This window comes from Miscanthus floridulus, chromosome 7 (genome assembly GCF_019320115.1).
Source record: "Miscanthus floridulus cultivar M001 chromosome 7, ASM1932011v1, whole genome shotgun sequence".
NCBI classification, from domain to species: Eukaryota; Viridiplantae; Streptophyta; class Magnoliopsida; order Poales; family Poaceae; genus Miscanthus; species Miscanthus floridulus.
In genome coordinates, this window is record NC_089586.1 from 126,425,409 (window position 1) to 126,447,361 (window position 21,953).

At 44.4% G+C, this 21,953-nt stretch overlaps 1 protein-coding gene and 1 pseudogene across 1 annotated transcript; both read right to left on the reverse strand.

Moving 5' to 3' along the window:
- Positions 1–3,144: 3,144 nt before the first annotated feature.
- LOC136464668 (uncharacterized) lies at positions 3,145–4,133 on the reverse strand (annotated as a pseudogene).
- Positions 4,134–5,842: 1,709 nt separating this feature from the next.
- On the reverse strand, positions 5,843–20,637 carry LOC136466226 (amino acid transporter AVT1A-like). The gene is made up of 14 exons (XM_066464643.1): positions 20,468–20,637; positions 17,709–17,766; positions 17,192–17,303; positions 15,111–15,269; positions 14,791–15,005; positions 8,142–8,165; positions 7,839–8,019; positions 7,535–7,754; positions 7,296–7,431; positions 7,180–7,199; positions 6,919–7,064; positions 6,498–6,541; positions 6,040–6,102; positions 5,843–5,935 (listed from the first exon to the last, which is right to left on the reverse strand). Exons 1-14 carry the CDS (start codon positions 20,635–20,637, stop codon positions 5,843–5,845), a joined length of 1,641 nt encoding a protein of 546 aa, XP_066320740.1.
- Between the last annotated feature and the right edge of the window lie 1,316 nt (positions 20,638–21,953).

Here is a 21,953-nt window from a genome sequence, read left to right on the forward strand (position 1 = left end):
CAGCGATTTAGACAGGTTCGAGCCGTCTGATCGACGTAATACACTACGTCATGTGTTTTTGATATATTGTATTGATCTGTAGCAGATAGATCTGTAGATGTATCTTGTCCGCTAGGGGACCCCTGCCTCTCCTTATATAGTTTGGAGGGGCAGGGTTACAAGTAAAGTATCCTATTTGATACTATATAATGTCTTGCGGTGTACGCCGAGCAGCGTCGTGCACGCCTTGATCTTATGGGCTAGGCCACCTCTGATGGTGCGACCCATGTCTTGTCTTATGGATACCGGGGGCCATACCCCCATAGTTAGTCCCCGAGCCTGACAGTAGGTGACGCGTGGTGCCAGGGTCAGAAAGTAGAAGACCAGCCGAGCATACAGCCATTCCTCGGGCGTAGCCTCGAGATGAGAACAAGCACATTCACCGCAAGGTGAACTGTGCCCACTTAGTCCCCGAGCCTGCTGGAAGATGAAGAATAAATCTTGTAGCAGGGTCAAAAGAAAAGAAGTCTGAAAGCTTGCCGACGTCATCTGACATGCGCGTATCGAGACCCAGACGTGTTGCCTAAGATCAGCACCCTGATCCGAATAACATGGAGCAGCTTGATAGCACACCGACGAGACGTAGCGAGATCCGAGCAGCAAGGGAGCACCGAGGAACGATGGGTCTCCGGCGTCGCTGGTGATGACCGAGCACCGTGGAGCGAGGAGTCCCCGGCGTCGCTGGCGATAATCGAGCACCGAGGAGCGAGGAGTCCCCGGTGTCGCTGACGATGACCGAGCACCGAGGAGCGAGGAGTCTCCTGCGTCGCTGGCGATGACCGAGCACCGAGGAGCGAGGAGTCCCCGGCGTCGCTAGCGATGTCCGAGCACCGAAGAGGGAGAAGTCCCCGGCGTCGCTGGCGATGCTCGAGTACCGAGGAGCGAGGAATCCCCGGCGTAGACGGCGAGGTCCGAGCACCGATATAGTGTCACTGTGGTAATCGAAGTTGGGCCAAAATGGCCTTGCTCATTTGACCCAGGTTCGTCTGCAGCAGCAAAGCGCGGTGGTCCGATGCATCAGATCCCAGCCCGCGAGGTGTGCATTGGGAAACATGTTCTCCCAGTCAAGCGAGACGAGAACTCTGTCAAGCCGGACGAGCGCCGCTCATTGCTCCAGGTGAAGCACCTGACGTGGAGGTGCAGGTCCTGGAGTTCTAGCGTCGCCACCGTCCGCCTGAAGCTCCGAAGGTTGGCTCTGTCAATCCGCTCGTTGTTCTTGTCCGCTTCATTCAGGATGAGATTGAAATCTCCGGTTATCGCCCACGGACCCTGGCAGACGTCCCTGATGGCCTCCAACTCCTCCAAGAAGAGTATCTTATCCCCGTGTTCCTGCGGCCCGTACACCGTGGTTAGCCACCATTTGGATGTATCATCGCCTGATACATTGGCCCTCTGTACCGACACTGTGATCGAGTAGCAACCGACTAGGAAAGATGAGACAACTTTAAAGTTCAGGTAACTGATTGTGCATGCAGCATTGAAGTTTAATTCTAAGAAAAACAAGTTACAACAAACAAAAACAGGCCATACGGAATGGAGAAATTGTTTAACTCTGATTTGAGCGAAAGGAAACAAAACGGCATAAATTCAAGGTCAGACAATACCCTATAAGTGGGGATGAAAACGGTACGGATATTTTCCGACCGTATTCGAAACTGAATCCGTTTAGAGGGGTTGAGATCTGTCCGTATCCGAGTCCGGATATCCAACATCCGATATCGCATCCGTATCCGAATACTCAAATCGCATATTTATGATGTCGATATCCAATCGTATCCTATCCGACATAGTTGACACTATCCGTATTCGAATCCGAATCCGGACAGAAATATGAAAACAAATATAATATTGGTGATATCCGTCCGTATTCCCTACCTATAAGTCTATAATGATTTACGTAGTATCGGCAAATACTCTTACTGGTCACTTTTGTACTTTGCACCATAGCAGCAGATCTATTCAGTAAACTAGCTAGAACTCAATTTCATTTTACACTACTTTAAGGAAAGAGCAAATATAGATATGTACAATCCCATTAATTAACGATAATAATATTAGTAAAGATACCTGCATGAACTTTATCCAGAAGACACGACATGGCAAGATTGAAAAGGAAGAAAAAAAACTACTAGCCGATTTCTTGGTTAGCACAATTAGTTCGCTTTGCTGTCCCCTCTCTCTGCTCAAAAATAAAGATACCAAATCAAGGAGTAGCAGTTAAAAAAAGACACAGAATTCATTTGTCCTTAACTAAGAGTTACCATCAAAATTGTCAACTGGCGACACATCATCTTGTCCTGCTCAGAGGAAAACTCTGCAGCCATAAACCAGCCTTGATTGGAGATTCACATAATAATTTACATTATGTAGAAAGAGAATGCTGAGGAGCAAACCGCTTTCCAGATAACAATGTAAGCGCAAGAACATCCTTCTTCCTCAAAACTATCACAAGCTTTGAGGTGTTGAGAAGTGCGAAGCTCATCTTCACTTGCGTCCCTCACTAACAAAATCATCCAAGTGGATATGCAACTATGTATACTAATTGGGTGCCATCAAAGTAAAAAAGGAAGAAGAATTCCATGATCAGTCTCGGTACAAATTGACCAGCGAGGGCAAATGAGAAGACATATGCTTTTGCACTGTTGAACTATTCAGCTTCATGCTACTTCATCAAGAACGAAGTTAATTGGATTAAACATCCAACAGGAACCTCCATCGGATGGTATTTTCTCAGATTCTGAACACCTCAGCAGCTGACCAACTCCATTGAAATCCGCACAAGCCTTAGTAGATTATTCACACTTCGGAAGTTAAAATCCAGTACTGTTTTTACTGAAGAAAGACCATCAACTCTATTTTCATGATTGCCAGCAGCAGAAGCAATTGCCATGGCACTATTGACATCATTTGTATATGAAAACCAAAGAATCATTAAATCCTATATAGAGTTTATGAACCTTAAGGATTGAAAAGTTGCATAACAATAATGTATGAGGTGTTAGTCTGCGGAATGGGCAAGTCCTAGGATATCCTAAATTTTATGCCTAACCTTCTGATTTGACGAGGAATGGTATGAACTGATCCATTCCCGTACCATTCTATATGGACACAATGTCAATTGAATAAAAGATGTAAGGTCATGCCATTCAGATGAACCCAATGAAATGATGAACAAAACCATTCAAGAGCAAGCCTGTTCCTCCAGCTAAACAAGGCCCTAGCACTCTCTGAGGACAACTGAATCAGATATTCACCTAGAAGCAGAACCGGTTGCTAAAGGTGAAATCTAGCGATAGCAATCATCACATCTCATAACGACAATTAACCATTCAGTACATAGATATATGCCTCAAGCCTTGGAACACCACAACAAGGCACAATTTTCCATAATTCACTCATGAATATGACCTAATCAGCCAAGCCTCTGCACACCTCACATGAGCTCCTCCTCCTTGCGGAGGTACTCCCCGGCATCCGCCTGGTGCAGCACGACGACGGCGTTGGTGTCGGCCTTCCTGCAGTCCTGCGCCGACCTCGCGGCAATGCCGAACCCGAGCGGGACGTCGGCCATGGACATGACGACCACCCCGTCCCCGGCCTTGGTGTTCTCGGTGATGCGCGCGAGGGAGGACTTGGGCACGGAGTTACCGAAGAGGAAGGAGCGCTCAGTGTCGGGCTTGAGCCAGACGCGGCGGCGCGCGTGCGCGGCGAGGAGGTCGAGCGCGTGGACCGTGAGGTGGAATGCGCCGTGGTGGGTGAACTTGCCGATGGGCGTCCCCACGCCGGCGAGGCGCGGGCGGGACACGGCGGTGGCGCGGCGGACGAGGGCCTCGGAGGCGTAGTAGACGCGGTTGCGGTTGAGGCGGAGGCAGTAGCGGCCGGGCTCCGCGTCGGGGCCCTCCACTGCGGGCCGCTCCAGGAGGTGCTTCAGGTTGGGCCCCGTGAACTTGAACAGCTTCTCGAATACTTGCGTCGTCTCCTTCTCATCGAGAGGCCTCATGGCGCGTCGTCGTCGTCGGCTCGGCTCGGGGTGGATGGAGGTTTGGTGCGGGACGGCGGTGGGAGGTGGATTGGGGACGGACGTTAGGGTTTTGAGGTGAGAGGATCAGAGGTTTTGTGCATAAGACTTGCGGTAAGGATGAAACAGAGTGCAGCCCATCAAGACAGAAAAAGAGGCCCATGACTTATATCACTCGGCCCAACTCCCCTCCGAGGGCAAGGCTCTAGCATCTGTTTGATCACCCGGTCATAATTGGATCAACCGACGGGGCATCTTAGGCCTTGTTTAGATCTATTAGCTGTTAACACGTAGTTAGCTAGCTAATAGACTAATGTTTATAGATAATATTAACTGTTATTAGCTAGTTTGGTCCAACTATGAAATAGTTGTTAGTTGAGTATTTAACTAACAATTAGCTAGACATGTTTGGATTCAAGGAGAGCTAACTATTAGCTTTATGGATCTTAACAGGACTTTTAATGTGGATGTGCTTGTTCTAGGTTCACCCGCGCAACTGGGAGGTTCCTTTTCCGCCGTTTGGTAGAGGATGGTGAGTGCAACAAGTTTTCCCCTTGATGGTAGCTTGTACTCCTATCTGGCTATCTGGAGTTTACAATTAAATCATTTTAGCAAATAGGAACTAGAGCAATAACAAAAGTGTAGCAACCTGGAACATTATGGGTGTGTTTTGTTTGAGGAATGATGTGGTCCATCATCTACTCATTTCTCATTTTTTTGTTTGTTTGTGGAATGGAATAGGTTGATGCATCATCACCTCATTCCTCACAAACTAGTAATTATTACTAGTACTAGTACGAGGAATGGAGTCATTCGACAAAATTTGAGGAATGAACTCATGATGCACCACCTCTTCTAGGATTGGATGGCGCCTCAAACCAAACACCCTATATAAGTTCGTGGACATCAAAAGGAAGTTTGAGGGCATATCAGTTGAATTGAAGGACGATTGAAGAAAAGGTTCATAGGCTTCCTTGTGGAATCATTGGCAGCTTCTAATTGCAGCAATGCTGATGAGGCCTTATGCTTTCCCAGCAAAGTATTCATGTCTTGCTATACCGCTTCTTTGCCTATATATGGTTATGTTCTACAAATACTACGTGGTAAGTCTGATTCATGTTGTGCGTGTGCTCGCTCTGACATATTCTCCAAAGAAATTGATAGTAGGAAGTTAGTATTGTCCATATATGTTTTCCTATGTGATGAAAGAATCCTACTTGCTCTCGATATATAAAGGCCCTATTTGGTGGAGCTCTTCGGTAGGCCGGCCACGCCCAAACTGCTACGTCCTGGCCCCCGCGACGCCTGACCGCGGCTGCAAGCTAGCCTCGGACCTCGGTAACCGCCGCCCGCCGGCACGGCACAGTCCCGGGCCATCAGCATGTTCGCTTGCTCGTAAACGGTCGTAAATTTTCAGCCGGGAACAGTATTTTTCTCTCACACCAAATCAGCCAGCAGTAAATAATCCACGATCGTTTACGGCCGAACAGGCTTCATGGCAGAAACACAATTCATGGAAATGCGAGCAGAAACACCAGGTCTTCATAAAACACAGTCACGCACGCACAGAGGTGCCCTCTTATTGCATTGCAGGCCGACAGGGCACGATGGTACCCTGTACAGGCCGGGACGGGCCACGAACAGACCGAATACAGTTCGCATTTCTGCATGCACGGTGCAGTACATACAAGGGAGGGGCCTAGACACAGGGCACGATGGCGCCCTGTGCAGGCGCGGCGGCCGGGCCATGGCAGACCTTGGTCTTTAATTTGGACGTTGCACTTTCTAGTAGCTTTTGGCTATCTTGGCGATGGAGTTGTACGTCCCAATAACCGCGCAGACGGCGCCCAGAACCACGGTCACGACGCTTGCGATGACCTTCGGTAGCGGCGACGGATCGGAGTGACAAATAAGCAGGTGTTAGTCTTAGAGCATGAACGACGTTGTGTACATGTACTGTCTCGAGAGCCCCAGGTGTTTACCTGCAAGCGTGTCGCTTTATTCCGAGCGATCTTCAGGAAGCACAGGGCGGGCATTATGAGCGCCTGAAAATGACAGGCAATCATGCAGATGCAGTGTTAACGACAAACTCGTCTGTTGCGTGTTTCTTCAGTTAGTTATCACAATGCTTTTCATCAGATATATAGAACGCCTTCGTTTTTTCTATAAAAATGTTATGTAGAACGAGGTTTCAGAATCTAGCTAGCTTTGTTTCAGTAGGAACTATATTTGACTTGACAGTTTTGTTTTCATGCATTTTGGCTTATGCTGAAATGTGTGAGGAAAAAACACTGTCCGTTAGCTGTAGGGACCGTAGAAGTAATGTTGCAGAACAGGGCGATTAGCATGGCCATTAAGGTCCTATTTCGAAAAAAGAATTGGTGCCCAAATTATACTACCGTGGCCAGACAAGTAGTGAAACTGAAGAGAAGCAACTTACCACGAGTATACTAAGAAGAGATCCAATGAGAGCCATCACAAGACCTAGGATGCGCAATACAACTCAGAATCACATGTTATACATTCACAAGAAACCAGGAAAAAAAATGAAGATGCATAGGTCTCCTGTGTATTTTTAGAAAGTATTTTCACTGCATAAGAAAATTAAAACTCTTGTATATATATGCTTCCTTAACAGCCGAGAATCATTTTTCATTCTATAGCTTATGAACCTGCTTAATATGAGCAAATAAAGATCAAATTGTTTCTAAAATTTAAAATGAAGCATGTTTTCTCAAGATTTCTGAACATCAAAGACGACTATGTTTTAATATGTTAACAAGGTTAAACATACAAAAGTTATTGATAACTACAGATGCAGATAGGACTCCACGTTTAAGCATAATGGGTCAGTTACGTACCAAAGAATGGCAGGAGAAAGGCAATGCATACGCTTGATGCAACAAGGGTAGTCCGCAGCGTAACAGAGAAGACTCTATCTGTCAGAAACCCTGCTGGGCGCAACTCTTCTATACTCCGAGCCAATGGGTTTATCACCAAAGAATATCTGCAAGCAGTTAAAGATGAAGCAATCCCTTAAAGGAGACAGACAATTTCAGAAACACAACGCAGTCCTAAAACCCTCAAGTTTCTGAAGTGATAATTAAGATGTGTAAGGATACTTTGTGAAAGGAATGATCACCTGAAACCAAAAAAAAGCCACAATGAGGGTATATATGAAGGAACACAAAGCGCTCTCAATTAATTGAATCAGGGCAACCAACAAAAAAATAGTTACCGTGGTCCACAGTGCAACTTTTGACGCAAATGAATCTTTTGGAAGATTCAAAGTTATTTGTGACAGAGTCTTACCTCCAAACGTGAGGTAGCCGATAACAGCTATAGCACCATAAATTGCCGTGCATATTGCAAAACTGAACAGCACGATTATACATAGCAATGAGAAAATCATTACTGAACAACAAGAGTTACTTCCATCACAATGCAGTTCAAATTGACATATGGTTATCTACATACCATATGTAGAGTGCCCTGTTGAATTTTGTGCGATCGGACATTGACTGATAGATATTTGGAAATACTGAGTGTCCAGCGTAGCAAAAACCATATATCCCAATTGCAAATGGTATACCATCCCACTTCACTACTTTTCCTGCCATATGGAACCCTACGTTGCCAATAGCACCAACCAAACCAACAGATAGGAAAACCAGAAGAGTTGCAAACACACCACCCACTGAAGGAATAATTAGGATCAATCAATCAGTTATAATATGCATGACGAAATTGAAAAAATGAAGTTGGATGAGAGCAGCGAGACCTAAAAGGTAAGATATTACTCGAAGATCCCGCAACCACACGCTGGGCAAGACAACAAGAGCAAATAAAACTCCAAAGAAGTGCCTCCCATCGGCATGAATCCCATTCCAATCGAAAGTGGTGCTCGTGAAAATTGACGCCAGATTATCACCTTCCAAAATAATGAACTCCACACAAAAGGACTGCAGTAAAAAAGCATAGATAATTCGAATGTGAAAAGAATGCAGTCCTGTATTTAACCACAAACAACAGCAATAAAAAAAAAGTTATGCAAAATATAAGCCAGGCAAAATGGGTTTCTTACATAGAGCTCGGTATACAGAACTATCTGCACAGACAAAACACAAACATCAAATGGTTAGTCTTGGAGATTTCGGTAGATATGATTTATCTGTGCCAAAGGGAATGTAGAAACAACTGACTGTTTTTTTTACTGAATTTTAAATGAGAACATGTGGTGGCTCAGTGCTCACGCGTCCTCAAATCCAATCTACTTATAAATTTTGTGCAATAAAATAACATTCGTGCTAACGAAACCAGCACTTAGGGAATCAGTAGCCAGACCCTGCTCGTGACGCTCACGTCGCACGTGCTCGCCACCGCCGCCGGGAAGGACTCCATCGACCTCGGCGTCAATCCTGCTTCCGTCCGCGGCGTCCTCATGTTATCTCCTCTGTGATGTGAAGTGCTCGCCATCAGGCGTTTTCATTTATCAGCAGGCAACTCTGCGATGGTGAGCACTTTCACTGCACACCAAGTGTTTGGCTAAATGCTTCAGTCAACTGCAGTGAACCAACCATGGGATCCTCCTCGGATTTGGCTCCTCATTTGGACTTCAATCTTGGTCTGGAATTCCAAGATGAGGTTCAACGGCGCTACAAGTCTCCGGTACATCATCCTTATCCCACTCCCAATGGCTCGTTCTTCCTTCTGGTCACATTCCGTCGTTTCCTGTTCCGCCTGACTGAGGATACGGTTGCTCTGGCACTGCAATCCTGTTTGGGTGGCAAAGCTCTGGACTTTCATGTTCAATTCCTAAGCAACAATCATTTTCGGTTCTCGGTGTTCTCGAAAGATGTTGGCTTCTTTGTTTACAAACTCCGCAGAGTCATTACCAACATGTTTGATATCTATTTTCATCTTTGGAACAATGGCACACCCCACTGGGAACGTGAGAAGCATGCATGGGAGATCGAGCAAGAAAAAGAATGGACAAAGGTCCTGTCGCGCAGTTCAAAAAAGGCTGCTGCTAAGGCTTCAAAATCCCAAAAGAAAGTTAGTTTTGCTAAACAGCTGGTCCAGCAGTCCTCTCCCAAATGCTCTCCTCCACGGCATCTCAAGTTTGGAGCCTTTACAGTGAAAGTTTCATGCAACGTCTCTGAACCTTCTGATCGTCTGGTTTTTGGGAATGCCAAGTTGAATTTTCATGCAGATCATGATCATGTTCATCGGTATTCAGATCTTGAACAGCCACGGGACATGCAGCGGCAGGGAGACATCACATATTTTGAGCAGCCACGGGACATGCAACGGCATGGAGACATCCCCGCTGCAGGCGATGCTGACCATTCAAAACTCAAGATCGTCTCTGGACCTTGTACTCGCTGCATGAACATGGGCCACACTCGCCCGAACTGTCCTGGTATGCTCCGGTGTTGGGCCTGCCACAATTTTGGCCACATCAAAAAAATATGCTTATCCCGTAGCAGACCCAATCTCATTTGGCAACCGAAACCTCCGAGAGACAAAGACCTCCAGCTCGACCTTGACTTTCAAGCTGATTTCCCAGACCACTCGGCTTCTATTTTCTCAGGATAGAAACAAGCTATTGATGATTTACATCCGCCCTCATCGCCACATTTTCAGCGTGGTGAGGTCCTCGACATCTGTCCTGAGGATGTTTTGGGAAACAATGCTACAAATGATGGAAGCTCATCTCCAAGTGATGCCAGCTCAACTCAGATGGAGGATCATGCTCGCTTTGTTGCTTCACAGACCCGTTGTGCAAATATGCTCATGCTCCACAAAAATGGCCTCCCGAGTGATACTGAACTGAGACAGAGGGCAGCAGATATGCTTTATAACTCAAATGCAGTACCTCTGAGGTTCACCCTTAGGGGTATTTTTGTAGATGGGGCAAGCAGCTCGAGAAGCCAACAGCAGATGCACAGGCCTATCACCATTGACACCTCTAGATTTGCACATCCTGTTGAAAATGAAGATGCAACCAGATTAGGTGGTCAGAACAGAAGGGTGAACCATCCTCCACCTGAAGCATCTGGTGTGGCAGTTGTAGTATGGCGCCCTGCTCCTGCTGTGCAACTGTTGAGAGCTTTTCCCTATTTCATGGAGTGTCGGTGTATTGCACTGGCCCTTGCAGCATCCAAGATTGGTCCTCCACTGACCATTGATGCTATGGGGATTGTACATGAGGAGGTGGATCTGCAAATTTGGGTTCAGAACTCTATCCCTGCCAGCCCTGTTATGCTTGCGATGATGTCTGAAGATGAGTTACCCGAGAGTTCAGCTCCTGTCATCCCTGATCTCACCCCGACTGATACACTCTTCTTGTGCGCTTCTGGCCCATCTAATCTTGAAATTCAAATTGAGGGAATCAGGCCTGGTCCAGAAAGCAGCATGGGCCAGGCTGATGGCAACCAAGCTCCTCAGAAACGCAAGGATATGCTCCTCCCAAATCTTGTTTCCATCTCTGATCCACGCACACCTCTAACCCAAACATTTGTGCGTCGCAGCACTCGCCTCTCGTCAGACAAGGAGGGTTTCCGCCCGGTCAGAATCGATAAAGAGCCCTCTAAGCGGAGCAAGAATTGGGTGGTAGAAGTCGATGAAGTCACAGGGGAGATAAAACCCATCTCGACTTCTATTCTCAAAGGATGGGGTATACAATGTGGTGTTGACCCTAGCGGTCTCACTGACGATGCGCTGTTACAGGCGCCTCCTCCATTTGTTCCCGATGAAGATGACGAAGAACAGTAAAGAAGGGAAGAAGCGGATGGAGAGCACTGGAGCTTCTATGGGCCAGAAGATCATTTTTGTTTCCAACCAAGTCCATTATCCTATCGTGCTATCGATGTGCCTGTGTTGGAACAACCTATATTTTGTGTTGGTTTCAGTTAAAGCTGATCACAATGCTCATGTTCGCTATGATTCATATCTATCCTGTGCTGATGATCCTAGTGACGTCAGTGAGAGCTACCCCCATAAATTTGTTATCAATGAATACACGTGATTGGAGCATTCTTTGCTGGAACATTCGGGGCATAAATCGATCAGATAAATGGGATGCAGTGCGAAATAAAATAGAAGAGAGTTCTTGTTCTATCATCTGTCTACAAGAAACAAAGCGAGAGGTTTTTGATATGCAGTACATCCGAAAATTTGCACCGAGAAGGTTTGATAATTTTGATTATATTCCTTCACTTGGAGCATCAGGAGGTTTACTTGTGCTGTGGAACAGCTCAATTTTTGCTGGTAACGTGTTAGAAAAAAGGCAATATGGCATCACAGTGCAGTTTCAGTCTGCCCACACTAATGAAGTTTGGAAACTAACTACAGTCTATGGTCCTTGTGATGAACCGGCTAGATCAGAGTTCATTGAGTGGTTTCGAAATCAGGACATAGAGGACAAAGAAAACTGGATTTTTCTAGGAGATTTCAATTTCTATCGGTCACTTAGCAACAGGAACAGATCAGGGGGGATCTCAATGACACCTTCATATTCAATGACGCAATTGGTCACTTGGGCCTGGTGGAGTTGCCATTGAAAGGTAGAGCATATACTTGGAGTAATATGCAGGATAGCCCATTATTAGAACAATTAGACTGGTTTCTTACATCAGCAAATTGGACTATTGAGTATCCAAATACAGAAGTCTTGCCACTTGCTAAGATAACCTCTGATCACTTGCCATGTCAAATCTGCATTGGGACAAAAATACCTAAAGCTAATATATTTCGTTTTGAGAATTATTGGGCAGAACAACATGATTTTATTGAAACAGTGCAAGACTGCTGGGCCAACTCTGCATTCCTGATGGACAGTGCCACAAACATATCATCAAAGTTTAAAAGCCTGAGAGCAAGGTTGAAACAGTGGAGTAAGAAAATTTCCAATCTCCAACTTTTGATATCCAATTGTAATGCAGTCATCAGCACCTTAGATTCAGTGGAGGATCAGAGGCCTGTACCATCCTGAAATGAACCTGAGAATTGCAGTCAAAGCTCAGTTAAAAACATGGCTCAAATGTAAGAACATATACTGGCGCAATAGATATACAGTAAACAGAATGAAGTTTGGGGATGAATGCACCAAGTTTTTTCATGGCATGACAACTATATCTTACAGAAGAAATTCAATAGCGCAGCTAAAAAATGATCAAGGAGCATGGATACAAGACCATGCAGGCAAAGCAGGTCTTCTATGGGTCTCTTTCAGACAAAGAATGGGTACCACAACATCACCTACAATGACTTTTGACCTCCCACAAATGATTCAGCCAGTTGAGGACCTTGACAGCTTGGTTACACCTTTCATGATTGATGAAATTGACCAAATTGTCAAAAGTATGCCTCCAGACAAAGCTCCAGGGCCAAATGGATTCAATGGGTTATTTCTAAAAAAATGTTGGCAATTGATTAAAGAGGATTTCTACAGATTGTGTTGGTCTCTCTATCACAACAACATCAGCCTGGAGAGCATCAATACATCATACATCACCTTGGTACCCAAGAAAGATAGCCCAGAGACTGTGAATGATTTCAGGCCTATTTCATTGATGAATATCTCTCTTAAGCTCATAACAAAGATATTAGCCAACAGATTCCAATCAGTTATTCTGAGATTAGTTCACCAGAACCAGTATGGGTTCATCAGATCAAGAACCATACAGGATTGTCTAGCATGGAGTTATGAATATATTCACCAGTGCCACCAGTCAAAAAGAGAGATAATAATATTGAAGTTAGATTTTGAGAAGGCATTTGATACAATTGAACACTCCACTATCATTCAGATGATGACTCACCTAGGATTGCCTGATAAATGGATTCAGTGGGTGCACAATATACTATCATCTGGCTCTTCAGCTGTGCTTCTAAATGGCATCCCTGGTAAATTCTATAAATGTAAGAGAGGGGTTCGACAGGGTGACCCTTTGTCACCATTGTTATTTGTGCTGGCTGCTGAACTTCTTCAGATCATTGTCAACCATGCCTGCAACCTGAACCTGCTATGTAAGCCCTTACCACAACCAGAAGAAGACTTTCCTATAGCGCAATATGCTGATGACACTTTGCTGCTGCTACAAGCTGATGCTAGGCAAATATTTTTTCTCAAAGCCATACTCCATAGCTTTGCTGAATCGACAGGGTTAAAGGTGAACTATAGAAAATCCCAAATGTACCCTATCAATGTCACTCCAGAGAAGATGGTCCTCCTTGCAAACACTTTTGGGTGTGATATTGGATCAATGCCCTTCACATATCTTGGTTTGCCCATGGGGACTACCAAGCCAAAAATTGAGGACCTAGCTCCTATGATGGATAGGGTGGAAAGAAGATTATCAGCCTGCTCTACTTGGTTGTCACATAGTGGGAGACTTGAAATGGTGAATTCAGCCATTACACCTATCACCACCTATGCAATGAGCACCATCAAACTACCACAAGGAGTGATTAAGAATATTGACAGGGCAAGGAAACAGTGTCTTTGGAGAGAGAATTCTGAAAAGAAGAAAGGTGGGAACTTAGTTGCATGGGAAACTGTAATGTTGTCAAAGGAAAAAGGAGGACTAGGCATCATAAATCTTAGGCTGCAGAATGATGCATTGCTTATGAAACATCTAAGCAAGTTCTATAACAGGGCTGATCTTCCATGGGTAAGAATGGTATGGACCAGGTACTATACAAATCGAGTTCCTCATGCAGCCAGGGAGGTTGGATCTTTTTGGTGGAAGGATATATTGAGGTTGAACCTGTTGTTCAGAGGCATTGCTAAATGCACAATTGGCAATGGTCAATCAGTTTGTTTCTAGGGAGATATTTGGATGAATGATCAGATCATTGCAACAAAATACCCAAGACTTGCATCCTTTGCAAAATCAGAGGAAATCTCAGTTTATGCGGTCATGCAAGCAGAGGACTTAGACTCACTCTTCATGCTACCTTTCTCTAATGAAGCCTATGCTGAATTTGTGAGTTTGCAAGAGGAATTGCAGATTATGGAATATGATGAGGAGGGCGTCGACAATTGGTCACCCATCTGGGGTGACAAATATAGCTCCAAAAGGTTCTATTCATATGCCTTCAAGGAACTAGATGCACACCCTATTTTCAAAATAATATGGAAATGCAAAAGCAGCCCACGAGTTAAGTTCTTTGCATGGTTGATTTTGGTTGATCGTCTTAACACCAAAGATATGCTCCAGAGGAGGCATCTAAACATTCAGGGGACCCCGACATGTGTCATGTGCGCAGCAGGGAGTCTGGAGACCATAGAGCACCTATTTTTTGAATGTTCTTTTGCACAGGACTGCTGGTCCAAGCTTGAAATCAATTGGGACCTCTCTCTGAATCCCCTGGACAGATTCATTCAAGCAAGATCTGCCCACCAGTTACCATTCTTCACTGAAGCCACGCTCATAGCAGCATGGGAGCTCTGGAAAGTCCGAAATGATAAAGTGTTTGCAAGACGTGATCCAACATTAGCACTTTGGTGGTCGAACTTCAAGAGTCAATGTTTACTACAATCTGTAAGATTCAAAGATGATCTTAGGTCATCCTTTTGTGCTTGGCTAGATGCCTTTAGTTAAGCTTTGTAAGTATGTACTTGTACCTGTACCTGTACTCCCTCTTTTATAAATGAAATCAAAAAGGCACTGTGGGGATCTCCCCCATAGTTTTTGTGTAAAAAAAAAAACGAAACCAGCACTTACAGAAATGAGAAGCCGACCAATCCTTCCAAAGGCAGCCTCCCCAATGTCCGGTAAGGTTTTCACACCATCTTTGCTCTCAAAGCAATACTTCAGTAGAACTCCAGTGTAGCAGCAAACCACAGCGAAAAAAGCCAGAACCACAAGGCTGGCCCATCCGGCCTCACGGATCGTGTAAGGAGCAGAGAAAATGCCAATACCAGCAAGCACGTTGACCCCTGGCGACGACAAGGCAAAACATGAGACACGTCCAATCCTAGGGAGATTCAATAAGTGACATTTCAGTTGCAGTAAATTGCAGGGGTAGCAGTGTAGCACTGTACCATTGAACACGGTTTGCGTCAGATTACACCCCGGAGTGGTTGGGGCTGTTGCAGCTTGTTGCAAACTATCTGAGAGTTTCCCATCGCTTAGCACTGAACCGAAGGGCTCTGCTTCTGCCAGCAGGTTCTTGGATGTGTGTACATGGATATCACCTGAAGCTGCATGCTCCAAATTGACGCATGCAGAGTCAAATTTTCACTGTACTAGCCTACTATACGTGGCATGCAGAGTTTTATCATACATGACCAAATCGTTCATCATGCATGCATGAACAAACTGCCAATGAAAGTTTCATCATGCATGACGCACGCACGCATGCACAAAAATTCATAGACCAAAAGTTTCACAAACAAAAAAGAGTACAATATATAAGGACACGCCCAACACTAGGGAGGCGCATCCCCATCGCGGGCAGGGAGATGAATGCTTTATTGTCAGAAGCTCTTAGTGCATGCAGCAGCCTTTCCCGCTTTCACCGCTCCCCAAGCAGCTACCCCTCCCCAACACGTTTTTCACGGGGGGTTTCTCCTTTCTCAGGCTGTTCGTTTGCTCGGATATGATCGTGAATTATAAACTGGAGCAGTATTTTTCTCTCACATCAAATTAATTAGTAGTAAATAATCTACGATCATTTATGACAAAACGAATAGGCGGTTTGTCAGTTGAGACTACCGACTCCTCTACAGGAGACTATGAGCAACTGTGAGACCACTACTCTGATGACATAGAGCCTGGACACCTACATGGATGATGGGGGCAGTACGCCACCGCGTTGCATCTGGGGAAGCCCTAATGGCTGAAATTCGTCCTGCTGATCGAAGTGTTCGGATAAGGATTACTTCTACTGTACTTGTATCTATATCTGTATGGTATTGGTAGGAGCACGGGAAAAAGATAAAATACACTATGCATGGAACCGAAGCATCAAGCGACCAATAAAATTTAAATAGCTAGTAGTATCACTATCATTCATCCTGTTCGTTAATGCTGAAATTTGGCTCATGCTGATGCTTAAGCTGAAATGTTGTCTGAGAAAAATACCGTTACATGGTTGAAAAGTAGTTCTGAATAAGCTCAAGCGAATAGGGCCATTATTTATAAACTAAATTGCTGTGGCAGAAAAGGAATTAAATTATTCCCTGAAATAATCAAATGCAATTAGCAAGTAGGAGTACTAATTTTGAGCTGTACTATATTTGACGAGGCAGCATGCATGATATATGATGATACACAGGATCAACGAGAGCACACCGGCCTGTCTATTTCTTTGGCCCCGTTTGCTCGAAGGAATTTTGGAGGAATTTAGAGGAATCCGGATGAATTGGGAGAAATTTGTGAGAGGAAAATACTGTTCCAGATGAAAAAAGAAACGTATCGGGTTCGGTGTGCATTGGAGGAGTAGGTAAGATGATCAACGAGATAGACCCTGACCCTATATGCATGCAAATGTTCTTTCCAGATATAATTATCACTGACACAAGATGGCACAAAATGCATGCATGATATCTCGACATGTATTTGCTTGGTTCTTTAGTTGCTTCTAAAATTTATGTCACGTTGAATGTTTAGATACTAATAAGGAGTATTAAATGTAGATTAATTATAAAACCAATTATATAGATGGATACTAATTTACGAGACGAATTTTTAAGCCTAATTATTCTATCTTTAGCACATGTTACTGTAGCACCACGGTGTCAAATCATGGCCTAATTAGACTTAAAAAATTCGTCTCGTAAATTAGTCGTAGGTTGTGTAATTAGTTTTGTAATTAGTCTATATTTAATATTCCATGCATATGTCCAAACATTCAATGTGATAGGAATTTTATGAGCTCATATAGAAACCAGGCTCGAGTTGTGCTGCTGCCTGAATATAGGTATCTTGAATATATATACTAGGTAGTGTGCACGTACGTTGCTACGGGATAGCTAATATTTTGCACTAAAAACATACGGATCACACGATAAGATAACAATACTGTAAAAATTAAATACCGACGTTAAAGTGACATTTAATCTAAAAAGTAAAGTTCGTGAAATTAACATAGTCATGGAGAACGCGGCGTCCTTGACGGTACCGTCCTTCAACAGTAAGCCCATTGCACCCTTCCATTCGTTCTTGGTAGTGTCTTTCACCATGCTCTCAGCTTCCTTATACACTGCATGGCTCGTGTCACCACGGTTGACTACCTGAGCATTGTATATTGCAAAAACAAGGGTGCCACATATAATACAATTCTTTATGATTGTAACCTCCAAACGCAAGGACCTAAAAAAAATTCCTGTTTTACCTGTCCAGACAAGAGCTTCTTCTCATAGTGTGCCTGATCGTCCGGTCACCGTACTCTTTGTGCTCCATATTTGTTGTACATATATCACCATCTGCGGAAGCCTCTATCACCATTTGGATGGCAGGGATATATGTGGCATGTTTTCAAATATACCAGAGGCAAAATAGCTAGCCTGTTTTAGACTCTTCTTCTTTTTAGGACTTTTCTATTTTACATAATGGCTAAAATAAGGAATTTAGCTAGTAGTTTTACACAAACTCTTGGAGTTGCTCTAACATCTCCATATCATAGTTTGGCTCCTTACCAGATGGCTGATCCCTATCATTACTTTGTCCGATGGGGACATGTTCTTCCATGGTTTCCTGCACATAGTAAATGGAGATAACATAAAGTCATCAACCTAGATCCCAGCGGATAACATAAATTACCAGTTCTTGAGTAGCAGGTCTGTTATGTCAGTGAATAAAAAAACTATGCCTATTCGTTCTCGAGTCGACAAAATCAGTTTCTCTGATCACACAAACGCAAGATAGAACAAGTAGTACATATATGTTGCCTAAATCATTTTCTCTGATCCACACTACAAGCTGATGTTCACTACCAGGTATTGGATAAGCTGAAAATTTCTAATGACACAAAAGATCACATTACAGAGACTCTATTGGAAATAATTAAAGAGACCTTGTTGAAAAACCATTGCAGAGACTGTTGAAACTATATTTGGTATTTTTTTTTTAAAAAAAAGGATGGATTCATCAGCTTCCATCCAGTAAACCATAACCATGCAATGTCAAGCAAACAACTTCCAACAAGTGAATCAATGAACAGCAGAATATTGATGCCACGAATCGTAAAATGTTAACCACAATGGCAGCAACTACAAGATGTGCGTATTCCAGTACTAACTCTATCCACCTACAAAAATTAAAAGCGATAGTCATTAATAAATAAAATGTCAAATATGATTCATTTATCAAATGCATGGTAAAACAATTAACCAAGAACTGAAGTGTGCTCATGGCAAGGCAGTCTAGTTCATCCCATTATTTATGGCAGGTCATGGCACTAATATAAAAAAACATAATAAACATAAATCAAGAAGTATCACTCTGTTATCTACCTGTTTGACAGAAATTTTTACATAGTAAACTATTGTGTCAAATTAGTATGTCTAATTATAGAATGTCTCTGAACCAGTGAAGTAGTGATGAAAAAATTTCCAGTGGCATTGGTTGTCATTACCGGTGGGGATTCTTGTATAAAGTTGTAGTCGGCACCTTACAAAAGTTTTCCACTGAATTATGATGTTAATTTTCATGACAAGAAGATGAAAAGACCAATGAACAACCGACTCAGATTGATAGACTTGTATGATCAAATTAGTTTGCATCACATAAAACAAAAGTTAACAATAATTAACATAGCTCCATCAAACTGAAACAGAGAAACTTCGAGCCTAAAACCAAATTGAGTATGAGACTATGAAACAATGGTGGGCGAAATTACCTGATCACTGGGATCGAACTGACTGCTTGAAACTAATGCCAGACGCAGTATATGAGATGCTACATGAGACAAAGAAGAGGAGAACGTGCACAGGGTGAGCTAAACTGTCGGACGGTGATACATTTTAAAAAGACTCCAGTGAATGTCTTCACTGGTGGAGTTCTGCTATATTAGTGTTAGACGCCGAAACTGCCCAAGAGGAGCTAAAGCCTTTACTAATTGTAATAACCAGCAAATAAATTAGTATTAGTAGGTACTGTCTGCTTAATAAAAAATAATGAAAAACTGAAAATGATGTGGAGGCCAATGTGGTTTGTCGGATAGTAGCCAAAGAAAAAAACATGACTTCTTCTTTAACTCTGATCCCACTGTCATCATAGAATGCAAAAGCAATCAGAAGAAGGGTAGCCTTTTCAGTTCTGATCCCACTATCATCACAGGAATGCATAAGCAATTAGAAAAAGTGAAGCTCAAAAGCAATCATAACTTGAGCGTTTCAGATTTTTTTAAGAGTGAAAAGGTTGCAGCATTCAGAGCTTAAACTGAAAGACCTTTTGTTGCTGCCCTCAGGTTTAGACAAGGCTTCAACAATCTCAAACATCAGCATACAATTCTCATTTTTTAATGGTCCAATAGATATAAAATACCCCAAACTAAACTAACCAGAAATTGTGAAAATTATGAACATATTTAAAATGCTTGCTAAGGAACATGATCTTACTCAATGGCAGACACCAGTTGTTTAACTATTAAAGTTGGAGGAAAGGTCAGCTTTGTTGAACAAGTTGTCTCAATTGGTATGCTTGAGAAATCCTCGTTCCCCGAGTGAGGGGCTTATTTCTAGTTCCTGGAACCACAAAGATTTTAGCATTATACGTGAAGATCCAGCTGGTTAAGCAAACAAAATAAATTAGAGAATTTAAGCACTCAACAAAGAGGACTTTTGTGGGCTTAACGAAGATAAAAAATAGACTAATTATAGAACCATGAATATTGCCCCTGACAGCTTTCGCAAACTCAATATCCGGTCCAATTCACCAGAAATGAATGCTCCATTTGACTGTGTTTAACACACCCAACTCCTCCAAGTTCGTCATATAAAAAATGCTCAGAAGAAGCTCAGCTCAGCCATATGCGTCCATGGAATCCACACCCTGGAGCATTGACGAAGCCCAAAAAATAAGTAACAAGGTAACTGCAAGTATTAACTGAAAGGTCTCAACTTTTCTAAGCCCCACAAAGCTTGAATTTAGAGCTTCATAATTCTGCTGCGCACCGCTATGAGAACAAAGAAGCACACAAGCGAGTAACATTTCAATTGTCTGGAACAGCAACACTTCCACCACAAGTTGATCAATTCACCACTTTGTCAGTGACGATGTACCACCAATCCCACCATCACAACAGCTCAATTGCTTCCACCTCAAGTGGATGGATTTAGCACCCAGCTCATCTTCTCGTGAGTCACCACGTACCACCAATCCACCAACACAGCGCGAGCACCGGACTGAATGAAGCAGTGTCGAATTGAACGAGTAGAGTGACAGGAACCCGTACCTCATCGGCTCATCACGCGGCGACGGCGTCTTCACGTCCGGCTCCCGCCCCGTGGCGCTCACTTCGGCCTCCCGATCCAGGGACGTCCTCGGCGACGGCGCCCTGCTACGTCCGCTGAATCCTTCGGCATCTGCGCCCCCACCACAACTGATCTCATGGCCGGAGCTCATTAGATTCGGACGCGGAAGTGAACATCGAGGGCGAGACCCGGTCGACCATGCACGAACGTACCTCGGAGGTTGGCCTTGATGTCGGTGAGCAAGCAGGCGGCGACGGAGTGGATGTTGGTGAGCACGCAACCCTAGCCCCGCGATCGGGTGCCATGGCCGGTCCGCGTTGAGAACCGGTGGCCTGGCGCCTTGGTGGCCGCAAGGCTCACCGGGATCACAGATTCACAGAGCAGGTGCAGCGGGCGAGGGCGGCTGCGGCTGGCGAAGGTGATAGCACGGGTGCGACGTCTAGCGGGGCCGGCGAGCGAGGGCGAGGGCAACGATCAAGGCCGCGTGAGGCGCGAGGGCGAGGCCAGTGCTGGCCGCGCCGATGGTGGGTGGCGCGCGACCGTCGGGTGCGACGGATCTGCGACGGCGGTGCGAGGACACGGGCCGGTGGCGGTGACGCGGCCTGACGCCACTGGTCGACACGATCGTACCGCGCGGGGGAGGGGAGGAAGGAGCGCACGATCGTACCGCAGGGGAAGGAAGGAGCGCGCGTCGGGTGCGTGATTGACGGCGGGGTGTCGAAATTTTGTTTCACACGATGGAACCGAGCGCGGTATCACAAGGGAGGGGCGGACCGACGGAGCGACGATTGTGACACAAAATGGTAGTCTTACTTTCTTTCTTTTTAGTTGTTGGATATATATATATATATATTACAGGACCCGACCGAGCTAGCTACGTATATACATATCTGGCCGGATGTGCTCGTAGAGTTAGTTATATATGGAACAATGGTCGCTGATGGCCGGACGTGCTTGCTTGCAGTAGCAAACGATTTTTAAATGTAATCTCTCAACGGACGGACGGACAGGGCAACTTTTCGGCTACGTGCCAAGTACGCGCGGCGTCGTATTGGCGAGACGGATGTATGGAAAGGTGTCGGTATGCCATGTGCCAACTGTATGGTGCGAATTAGCATGCAACAGCTAGCTATGCCTATGGTATATGTGGGCACACAATCACACAATGGGAAAAGAGTGGACCAAGAATCCTGAACCTCCATTCAGAATAATTAATATATACATGGATCCCTACGAACGTGAATGGCCGCAGCTGCAGCAAGAATCCCTACGTCAGAAAAAAAGAAGAAGAGGTAATTCTCGTTCCTCGAGTTATCAAACAATTTCAGTCTAAGGCCTTTTTTTATCCAACTATGGTCTACAGTTTAGTTGGTTAAAGTTAACTTATGCTAACCTAGAAGTGTAGTTCTTTTCGGATGGTGGTACGTACAATTAGCCTGATCAAAGGCCAGATAGCATGAGTAACAT

Excerpts from the sequence above, each read along its gene's own strand:
- LOC136466226 (XM_066464643.1), bottom strand. The coding sequence starts at position 20,637 with ATGAGCTCCGGCCATGAGATCAGTTGTGGTGGGGGCGCAGATGCCGAA. Across the intron at positions 17,304-17,708 it reads TGATAGGGATCAGCCATCTG|GTAGTCAACCGTGGTGACAC; the intron begins GTAAGGAGCCAA and ends TACAATGCTCAG. Across the intron at positions 5,936-6,039 it reads ATAAAGCGACACGCTTGCAG|GTCATCGCAAGCGTCGTGAC; the intron begins GTAAACACCTGG and ends CCGCTACCGAAG.